Source organism: Brachyhypopomus gauderio, chromosome 17 (genome assembly GCF_052324685.1).
Source record: "Brachyhypopomus gauderio isolate BG-103 chromosome 17, BGAUD_0.2, whole genome shotgun sequence".
In the NCBI taxonomy this organism is placed as follows: Eukaryota; Metazoa; Chordata; class Actinopteri; order Gymnotiformes; family Hypopomidae; genus Brachyhypopomus; species Brachyhypopomus gauderio.
In genome coordinates, this window is record NC_135227.1 from 17,041,253 (window position 1) to 17,052,048 (window position 10,796).

The 10,796-nt window shown below is 44.5% G+C and overlaps 1 protein-coding gene across 4 annotated transcripts; it reads left to right on the top strand.

Moving 5' to 3' along the window:
- The first annotated feature begins 1,220 nt into the window (after positions 1-1,220).
- On the top strand, positions 1,221-10,673 carry LOC143481202 (interactor protein for cytohesin exchange factors 1-like). 4 transcript variants are annotated; one of them, XM_076979149.1, is made up of 11 exons: positions 1,221-2,557; positions 5,796-5,849; positions 6,003-6,042; positions 6,132-6,301; positions 6,407-6,480; positions 6,684-6,755; positions 6,848-6,909; positions 8,175-8,299; positions 8,625-8,907; positions 9,148-9,338; positions 9,444-10,672. In XM_076979149.1, exons 4-11 carry the CDS (start codon positions 6,143-6,145, stop codon positions 9,639-9,641), a joined length of 1,164 nt encoding a protein of 387 aa, XP_076835264.1. In that variant the 5' UTR covers positions 1,221-2,557; positions 5,796-5,849; positions 6,003-6,042; positions 6,132-6,142; the 3' UTR covers positions 9,642-10,672. The 4 variants fall into 4 exon arrangements, with proteins under 4 accessions (XP_076835264.1, XP_076835266.1, XP_076835265.1 ...); XM_076979151.1 differs by having other exon boundaries at positions 2,504-2,557; positions 6,003-6,060; positions 9,444-10,673; XM_076979150.1 differs by lacking the exon at positions 1,221-2,557 and adding an exon at positions 2,586-4,813 and having other exon boundaries at positions 6,003-6,060; positions 9,444-10,673.
- The last annotated feature ends 123 nt before the right edge of the window (positions 10,674-10,796 follow it).

Below are 10,796 nucleotides of genomic sequence, written 5' to 3' on the forward strand. Positions count from 1 at the left end.
TGTGCTTTATAGGGTCGGTCCTAAAGGGCAGCTTCTACTGAAGCAGGAGGCACATGTTCAAGTGCATACAGTGCAGCATGCCGTTTCTGTAACAGGACTCGCAGCCACGTTGGGGTTTTATGAGCTCTGCACATTCTTTAGAACATCTGCAGGAATAAAATGGCCTGAGAAAATCAGGCTGTTGGTGATAATTAACACATGAACTTTTATTACAGATATTAAAGCGGAAAATAAAGAGTCTTAGGCAGCACATTCAACTTCTATGTTGTAATTCCTGTGATGTTTTTGATTCTGTATATCCTTTTTAAAAAAATGTAGTTTCTCAAGTTAATCAGAAGAAAAGAGCTTTGGCAAGTCGATAATCAAGACCAATGATCCCGTCTTGTGTACCTGAAGACAAATTTACAGCTATCAGTTGTAACTTTAGCCAGCATGTTCCTTTTGCAGTGATGGGAATAAGAGGATGTGTGCGGGTATGAACACAAAAGTGGCGGGGAGCCTTGTCAGATGATCGATGATCCCTTGCCTCTGTTCTTTGTCCCAGCGACCTGACACATCCACACCACTCCTCCCCACCGCCCCACACCCCCAGCTCCTGATCCAGGAGCTCTGCCCTGGCTTGCCTGAGATCTCTCACCAAATCCACTGCTGCTTCTGAAGTTTCCTCTAAACACCTGCCTTGCTTCAGCGTCTCTAACGAACCACTAGACCCTGCTCGTCTGTAAGCGAGCTGCATGTGAAATGTGCTTTTCTTTTCTTGACTAATCCCATTGTGCTAATGCTTGTGATGAGTGAGATGTCTGGGACGTCCGAGGACACTTTTATACGTTGGCTAGGAGACTCACTTTGCTCTCTGTTGCATGAAAATGTTTCAAGCTGTCTCCCAAACAGAAGATGCCTCTCTGCTTTTGAGCTTCACTACCTCTACTAAATCTCTCAATCTCTAACTCCTGCATGAGGTTTAGGGGTCTCGTTCAGCTTCTCCATCAATTATAATAAATGGACTCACAAACCAGGTATTTATGAAACAAGATCTGTCGATCTGTGGAAGTTTTCAGATCTGCTGAAGCTTGCTGGTCTTCACGCAGTGTGAATTTTGTTTGCGCAGTGTGTTAATGCTTTTCTGTGTCCTGCTGCAGGATCCAGACTGGACCTCCAATGGTGCATTTATCAGCAGGTGAGTGGTCAGCGTGCAGCTCCTCCCTGACCCCAGATCAGTACGGACCGCCCGGCCCGGCCAGGCTCCGTCTAACTGGCGGTGTCAGCTGAGTGGAGCAATGTCACAGCCAGGATGAACGGCTTGGCTGCTCTTTCGAGTATGTTTATAGCACACGGTGGAGCGCAGTCGTCGTGGGGCCGGAGTTAAAGGTCGAGGGGCGGAGTCGCGATCAGGCCCTGGTTCTGCTCTGCAGCTGGCATTGCGTGGGATGTCACCACGGTTACGTGCTCTGTGCTGAAACCGGACCTGACTGGTGCCGTCGCACATCACACCTGACAGTGTGTCTCTGGTGACCTGTAACATGGTTACACACGGGCCTCCGTGGTGAAAACACAGTCCCAGCTCCTGTAGAATCAGCAGAAGGGTGTCTGAAACGTACGGAAAGGAAGCTTATGTGCAAGCCTGAAGGTCACGTGACCTCTCCCAATGCCTGGGGGAGGTGAAACTTCCTCCATAATAGGAAAGATTGATGGCTAATTCAGTGCCCTCTCCACTGGGTTAAAAATCCATCCGTCTTCTATCCCCCCTCTATGATCACAAATATAACTGAAACTATTGTGTTCTAGCATTGCTAAAGAGAGTCGGATATGACCAAGTCTCTTTGATTGATGTAGAGACGCAAAGTACAGTCACAGCCACCATTTTTTGTGTGTGATTAGCGAAATCAGCACGTTCTGTGCAAAGCATGCATGTTCTAGAAAGAACTGGTATTCTCTCCTGGCTTGGTGTGTACAGAAAAATCTTTGAGTTGCTTATTCTGAGTAGTAATCGGTGACCTGCTTTAGTGCAGCTAATGAAGACGGGCACAGAGTAGGTCAGATGTTGTGATTTGGAAGAAAGCACGATGGACACTGGTTATAATTACAGCCGTGTGCTTTTGTTGACGTCCCAGCCTGTATTTTCAGTCTCCATCTAAGTGAGCTCTCTCCTGCTCTTAGTGTTTGCTCAATCGTAAAAAGACAATATACCCTCAGAAGCCACAGTGTATGTGCTTTGAGAGAGAGATGATACCCTAATCCTGAGAGAATAGACATGTTGATGATTGTCCCAAACGCAACATGGCCACAGAAGGAATGACTGTGACGAACTTTACTATTTGTTGTTGGTATTGGTTTGTCCTGTGAAGTCTGACTGGTGCCTCTGAGGTTTTTTGAAATATTTATTTCGCTATTTACTACAACTGTATGCGACTGCTCATGTTCCACCACTGCCAAGTATACAGATAGTTAATGTATGATGCATTAACCGTCAAAAAACCTGACAACTGGTCATGTGTGTTAAATTCTCTTCATTAGGTACGGCACACCTGCAGTCCGCTCCTGGTCCTTCTCGCAAGCGGTAAGAAACACCTTATTTTCTACTACATGTTCAACCATAAACACTGTGATGCACTCCGATTTGAAGCCAGGCTCTGGGTATTTTGCTCATCTTGCTGTGGTAGTTGTAGCCATTTGCAGTACGCTGACTGTAGATCAGCTGTTGTGAGAGGCAGGAGGCTGGGTTAACGCTAAAGAGGGGACCTGTGCCTGACCTAGGACTCCAAACCTTACCTTCAGCAAGCGCAGAGCACCTGCAGCACTGTTAAATGCAGTGCAGCAGACTGATATTCCGTCGCTCAGCTGGAGTTTTGAGGAACCAGTGTACACATTCATGTCAAAAAACCATTTGACCTTTTCCACTTTGTTTACACACACCTCCAGTCTGAGTGCAGTGTCAGAATCTCTCAATTCAAAACGCTTGGGGAACATGGGAGCGTTTATGCTTCCTACCATAAGGTGTGACATAAAAATGTTCTTAATGTTGTTTAAAGGTGAACATTTTGCTGTTTAAGATGAGGCTATTTTATTTCACAGTTTTAGAAAAGTCTCTTTCAAGTGATTGGGCAGGAAACTCTAGACCTAAGTTGACGGCAGGTGATGGCCTCGAATTACTTTATGTGTGACGTGACCGTTTAGAGTACGAGACCTGGTGGATTGCTTTCCCACGGATCATCATCCTCTCTTCAGACAAAAGTTACAGCCGAAACCCCAAACTGATTCAGGTTCAGTTTGCACACCACCCTCAACTCCATGCTTAGTTTAGCCACCCTCTACTCCATGCTCAGAGCTGAATAATTGACCGCCTCTTGCATGGTCAGTATGTGGGTGTGTTCTACAGGAATGTTACAGAATCAGAACCGATGGACAGTTTTCCGGGAGCTCGCATCGCCATGCAGCATTACGATTACCATAGCCTCTTAGGGAGGTGCCATTCTCCTGCTCAGCACCCCGTTGTGGAGCACAGTAGCGGGACCTGATACCATCTCAGGCTTAGCCTGGGGAACACTGGGGGAGAGGAGGGGCAGAAGAATGGCCTCTCTGTGTCTCATCACTCCGGGATCGCCCCTGGGGGAATATTAAGTTAAGTGCTGTGACGGTCCTCTGCATGGGTTGTGCTGGGAGATTTAACCCACAATGGTGTGACCAATCTACTTTCCCATCAAATCTGGTATTAGTGCTAAAGGTAATGGGGGTACACATGTACTTTCATTCTAAGTTTTATTCTAATTTATTTATTCTAATTTTTTTGATACACGTGGAAGGATTCTGCATGATTTAACAACTAGCAGGCAAATCTGTCATCTGAGATGACAGTACATATCTTATCATCTGCGGATTCAAACATCAGATAACTATGTAAAATCAAACACTGCAAGCATGAGAACAATGTTTTGACTAGAATCCCTTTGTTTTTAAGAACGTGGTCGTAAATAATCTCATCCCTGTGCATTCTCCTTTTAAACGCTGTGTCTGTTTCACACTGCATGGGCAGCTTAAAAGCGTTTAGGGCCCAAACACGTTGTGCTCACGTCCTCGCTGATTTCGTATTGAAAACGAAACTACAGCGACATTCGGTGGCTTTGTCGTGTACTACATCATGATGGAAACCTTAAATGAGAAAAATGAATCCATTATATCGTAACTTTTTCTATTACGGTATATTTCTTTTTCATATTAATTAAATAACCAGACTTTTTGACAGTCTTGTTTTATTTTTAATTTTTATTTTTTTGCATGTTTTATAGTTCCGTGAAGATTCGGAAACTTTGTTGTCTAAAACTGAGTCTCTCAGAATTTTTCATTTCCAAAAGACCTCCCAATAAAATATAGAGTATTCACTGAAATCGTCTATTCAGGCAGGACCTCTACAAAGTTGTAAGAAATTCTGCAAATAGTATTTCTGAGCAAATGAAGGAGACCTTTGAGAGAGTACCTACGATGCTGACGTTATTTACCAATGAGATTCGTAACACGTTATGGCGGTTTTCAGCCTCATGCCATGTCCAGAGATGAAGTCTTTTTAGTTCCTCTTTCTTTTGTCAGTTGTTAGTTTAAGTCACAAATGTTGCTGTCGAGAATGACTGGGGAAATGCGATCTAACGTGGACAATTTCATCCCTTCTGATACGTCAGTGGCAGTGAGAATAAAGCCCCGGAAGAGCGGTTTAGAGGTTGCTTTTTTGCGTAACGTAGAAGGAGAAGTTTTCATACACGACTGAAGCGACTTATTTACCAGTCGGGTGCGACCTTGAAAGAAGCATAAATGTTATTTCAAAGTAAGTCTGGGGCAAGAATGTTTCGCATTCCACTTTTGTTTGTCTGTTTGTTTGTTTATATGTCGTGTTTGTTTACTTGCTTGCTTAAAATCAATTCATGTACTGCTTCTGTTTTCGTGTTTTGATCAAAGTATTTTGATTCCAGAAACAGGCTAAACTGACTGGTCGGTGTATTTTATTGGATGGTGGTGTGTGTCTGAATTTTGTTCCAGTAGTGGAGTTTGTTCAGTGACTGTTCAGTTAGCGAGTGTGCAAGGTGTTCTTACAGAATGATCAGTTTCATAAGCTGTGAAGATCACCTTCTCCTGCCCTGAACTTTGTCAAATTAGAAAAGGGAAATTGGGACCAGCTGAGGAAATTGAGCAATGGCCATCTTCGATTTGCCTGCCTTTCCCAGTAGTTTGTGTTGCGTTCATTAATGTGTTATCCCTTCACTGCTGGTTATGGTTGACAGTCCATGACATATTGTCTTATTGGTCTGTCCATTATCACACTGCATCATTTTATCATCATCATAATAATAATCTAATGACTCTTTCTGGAAGTAAAAAGACTCATCATGATGACTACACAGTCATATGATGCATTGCTTATGCCATAACATGATGACTGCTCTTCACACACATAAATAGATTATGTATTGCAAAACACTCTGGGTCAGTCTTAGTTTTGGGTGCAGCACTGAGAAGTATGAATTAATCTGGCAATGACTAGATGATTAATTTAATTTTAGGCTTTTTCAATGTAACTGGAACACCAGTTTGTGTTTTGAGGTTTTTCATGTTGGGTATGCTTACAGCCTCTGCTGTCATATCCCACCACTTCCTGAACAAGGCTTGTTTGAGGTTCAGCTTCGTTTCTCACCTTTCATGTACACTCATTCCGATTCTTAGACTCAGTTTGGATTCATTCTTCGCCACCCTGTTGCCAAAGAGCTTCTGTGAGTGTTCTTACCCCATTTCTCAATGTCCTTTGGTTTCAGGCCTCCTTCCCCATTTCACTAGCACCTCGATTGGCTGCTGGTGAATACAACCCTGTAAGTACACAACCATGCACAAGGTTTGTGTGCAGGCCATATGCTACGTACACAGAACAGAACTGAGATCTGTATGCTAAATGCTGACAGACGTCCTCCTCATCACTCAACCTCCAACCTTCCATTTCTCACTCTCCATTTGTGCATCCGTAGGTGTCACTGAGACACAAAACAAAGAAGAAGACGCGAAGAGGTAGGCCTGCAGATCACGGTACGCAGAAACCACACAGCAGCGTTTCCTTGAAGTCTATGGCAGAGGTCTGAATGGATGTGTTCAAACAGGCAATGCAGCAATGAGCAGGCGAAGAGTTTCAGTCAAGGAACTGGACCCAGTGGACCACCAGGGCTGGCTGTTCCGAAAGAAGGATGGTAAAGCGTTCCTGGGCATTAAGTGGAAGAAGTACTGGTTTGTTCTGAAGAAAACATCACTCTACTGGTACACCAGCCAGATGGTGAGCCAACACCCTTGGAAAATTATGGTACAGAAGAACATGGGTTTTTGGCCTTCACTTACGAAAGGTTCAGGGATGTAATTGTCCTCTCCTTTATATTCTTAGGCTGAGAAAGCAGATGGCTACATTAACCTGACTGACTTTCTGGTAGATCGGGCAATTGAGTGCAAAAAGAAGCAGTGAGTCTCTCTTTCTGTTTGTCGAGAGTTTTTCGTATTGCTCTAAAAACGCTCATTCTCATGTACACAAGTGTGTCTTTCTATTCCGTTTATTTCTGGACGACCAGAGCTCGTTGACCATTAACTTTTACAGCATTCATGTCACACGCAATGGACTTTTAATGGTTCTCTGACTGGTTATGTGTGTCTCCTCTTCGTCACAGTGCTTTCAAAGCATGCCACCCGAATCACATGATCTTCTACTTTGCTGCTGAGAACAGTGAGGAGATGAACATGTAGGCTTTCTTGCACTGAGTAGTAATGGAAAAATCAAAACCAAACCAACATGGGCTTTGGAGTGAACGTCCTCTGTTACTCTGCATTTCAGATGGTTGAACAAACTTGGACTTGCAGCCATTCAGTATGAACCTGCACGTAGCCATCAGGCAGGTGAGTCCTTGTGTGGCTTTTATATAACGTCTCAGCCTGTTTAGAACGTTATCCATACAGTGATTTAAGGCACAGGGAACACGTGCACTATTTATAGGATTAGGGCTGAACGATTAATTGCATTTGCGATAATTTCGCGATTTTTAAAAACGCGATTGTCTAATCGCACAGGCTGCGATTTAAACTGGTCACGTGACTTGGGAGCGAGCCGAGCCGAGGACGAACGGAGCAAACCCGAGCAGGAGGCAGGGAGGTGGAGAAGTGAAGTTAACACAGCGCACTTTAACTTGTTGCACAATGGCTTCAGGCTCGACAGAAGCTGACACTACTGAAAGTCTAATACCAAAGAGGGGCAGCACATCAGTTGTGTGAAATTACTTTGACTTTTAAAAGATGCTGCTCATCGTCAGGTACTGTGTAAAACGTGCCTTGCTACTGTCGCTACGACGCGAGGAAACACTACAAACCTTCTTCAGCATTAAAAAAAAACACCACAAAGCCTCATATTTGTAAGGCTAAAATGCCAACGACCAGTGCTGCATCTTCAAATACGCAAAAGTGTTTCTCTGTGCTTATACAGCTTTAGTATGCGGTGAGCAGCGAAATACCGTAAAATCACGCATATAGGCGCAATAAGATTTAAAGTGCGGATGAATCGCGAAAGCGCGGATAGCTTGACCGCGGTCCAGCAGACAGGGTTCACTGACCGAACCGTTTGAAAGTGTAACTCCTTATGGATATAATTGGAAGCGGCACGCTGAAATAACTCGGGCAGTAACGGAGTTCATAGTGAAAGACATGATGTCCTTTAATGTAGTGAACAATCCCGGCTTCATGGCTTTGTTAAACACACTGGATATGCGCTACCAAATGCCCTCACGCACATATTTTAGCCAAGTTGCTATACCTGCAGGGTTGCCAACTCTCACGCATTGAGCGTCTTAGACTAAAAAGTTAGTAGTTCGCTCTGGCGCCAACCACAGGCGATCGATCGATCACGATATAATAATAATTAAATTTAGTCCATTTTTTACACACACCCCCCCCCCCCCCCCCCCCCCCCCGGCAACCCTGTATCTGAGCTGTATAAAAAATGCCGAAACAGAGTTTCCTGAAGTGGAACAATGGGAAAAAAATCGCGATTTTAAATCGCAATCGCAATTTATAGATAAAAAATTGCAATTAGATTATTTTCCAAAATCGTTCAGCCCTATATAGGATGTTGTGTAACAGTGTGTGTGTGTGTGTATGACGATGCTATCCAGAATGCTACAGTGAGGCAAGTGACGGTGAGGAGGCGGAGTCAACGGATGCCCCTCCTCCCCCCTACTCTGAGCAGCTGACCAAGGACCCAGTGAGCGCAGACAGTCCGCGAGGCAATGGACGTCCAGTGAGTCCGTACAGCCACACTTTCCACATCCACATTTTCCTACCCCTTGGTCCAAACAGAAGCAAACACGAAACATAGCCGGATGGAGTCGGTTCCTGGTATAAACTCTGCACGCAGGGTCAGACTGGGGGTGTTTGTGCTTCATCTGACCACTGAGTCTTGGATCAAGACTCTTAAGTCTCTTTTTTGGAATACCTTACAGTGAAATTAGCCCAGCTATGAGCCATTTCTAACACATTTATAACACGGTGATTGCATTTACAATTTCCCATCATATTCTCATTCTCAGACCCCTGCCTTGATCTGTGTTGCCTCGTTGTTCCAGGGGAGTCTACCTCCTCCGTACTCATCTCCGGTGCCCAGCGAGGCCACTCCCGCCAGCACCGTGACCTCGCATGGTTCCGCCTCTTCTTTAGCCAAGCGGCGCCTGTCCTGGATGGACCTCGTCTCCCAGGCTGGTCCGGTCTCTGCCGCGGAGGCCCTGACCTGCTCTGCCCAGGTCCACACTCAGGGAGAGGAACTGGGGGAACCTCCACGGTCTCAGGGCCCTCAGGCCATGGAGCAGCCACCGCACCAATCGGCGATCATTCGGCCCACGCACCTCTCCTGTAAGCACACGTAGCTGCCACAGGGGCCTTCACTTTATCAAGTGCACACCTGATATTGATTCACTGTTATGTTTAAGATGACTGAAGCAACTATCCATATGCAAAACTGACTAACTAATTTAAGGCTTTAAAGGAGGGGACTTGAGCTTTGTTGTTTGAATGAGGTACTAGGGGTACTGTTTGGGGGAGGGGGTGCGAAAGGTCACTAATAAGAAAAAAATGGTGACCCCCCCGCTTTAGATGGTGAGGAAAGTGCTGCAGATGAGATGGAGAAATTGTACAGAGATTTGAAAAGGGCCAGTCTGTCCCCCACCGGTGAGCGGAGGCCATCGTCCAGACGCGAGTTCAGGGCGTCCTTCATAAAGCGCTGTAAGAACACCACGGTCAACGACAAGCTGCACCTGATCAGAACACTCAACAGCACGCTGAAGGTTAGCCTGCTACACCAGCGCCTCCTTCTGGCCACCACAGTTTTTGCACGTTTTCATGTAGTCCCGGGCAGATGTACTCAGAGTGCTGTTTGCGTTTGGCTCTAGGCTAAGGAGGCAGACGTGCTCACTCTGGACCAGGTGCTGACTGACGCGTCCCTTACCGCCAGCAAATACAGGCAGTGGAAGGAGAGCAACATGGTCTTGCTGCAGGAGATCTGTCTGCACCACCCCCCTCAGTCCCGCCCCCCTGAGGCCCCTGTCCAATCAGCTGCCGCTCCCCCTGTGACGGAGACCAGCGTGTAGGCAGCGTGGAGGCATCACACCCTCACAGACATTCATGAAGACACTGCCAGACTGAAATGAGGTTCCACACAACACAGCACAATTATTTATGGCTTATGAGTTCCACATTTCCCTGCAGGTGTTATTGCCAAAACTCAAATCATGTTTTAAAGCTGGAAATTTCCCACTTATTATGTATGTGTTTATTATTTTTTGTTTGTGTTGTTTTTTTTTCTTGTTTGACATTTCTGCAGTGTTATTCACCTTAGTATTGAAGTCCACAAAAGGGGTATTTTTGCATGGTTAATTTCCACCTGACATTATAAGCCTTTTTGGACAATTCCTTTTCAGCCTATAAGAATATATACCATAATTTTTCTATGCAGTAAAGGTCTGTCTGTCTACAGCATAACTTTCTAATATTCTAATCTTTCAGGTAGCAATTAATCCTTTAACTAATTGCCATAGTGGAGATGAAAACTTATGTTGTGCCATAATGTGCAAAATCACGACATGCAGTGTGAGATGTTACACATGAAAGTGCGAAATGTTGCACATGAAATATGAAACCTGACTGTGTAGCATTTAGTCTCTTTACATTTAAACACAACAGGGTGTTCCAAGTCCTGTAATCTACAATTTGTATAGTTTCTTCATCATTGTGTCATTTGTATTTCATTGTAAATAGATTAATTTTAGTGAATGAACAGATTGAAAACCATGTACAGTTTTAGATTTTGGTTCTTGTAAATGTTTTAGCCCAGTTCAGCTCTGCTGGCTGTACTGTTTGTAGGTCAATTAAATAGGATAATAAACACTTCTATCAAACTACACAATCTAGCAAACTCATATTAGTTTTTCTCAGTTGCTTTGGAGCATTTCTTGAACCATCAGGAATATTTGCAAAATAGTAAGTGCATTTCTCAGAACAATTCTTACAAACAGCACCACACGATTATCAGCAAAAGCCTGTCACTTGCCAAAGATCCCTTCTTGATGTCCCACAAGTATTTATGTAAACATTTTCTGATGGCTAAGGTTGAGGACAATGATTGAAAATGCAGAAGGCTGCACATTTCTATAGTGCAAAGCTACACTACTGTATGTGGGAGATTGATTGGACTGTAAACATAGGAAACAGTTAACCAGTAATTAATAACAAAAACAAAAGGTATG

Excerpts from the sequence above, each read along its gene's own strand:
- LOC143481202 (XM_076979149.1), top strand. The coding sequence starts at position 6,143 with ATGAGCAGGCGAAGAGTTTCAGTCAAGGAACTGGACCCAGTGGACCAC. Across the intron at positions 6,910-8,174 it reads TGCACGTAGCCATCAGGCAG|AATGCTACAGTGAGGCAAGT; the intron begins GTGAGTCCTTGT and ends GATGCTATCCAG. Across the intron at positions 8,300-8,624 it reads CGCGAGGCAATGGACGTCCA|GGGAGTCTACCTCCTCCGTA; the intron begins GTGAGTCCGTAC and ends TCGTTGTTCCAG.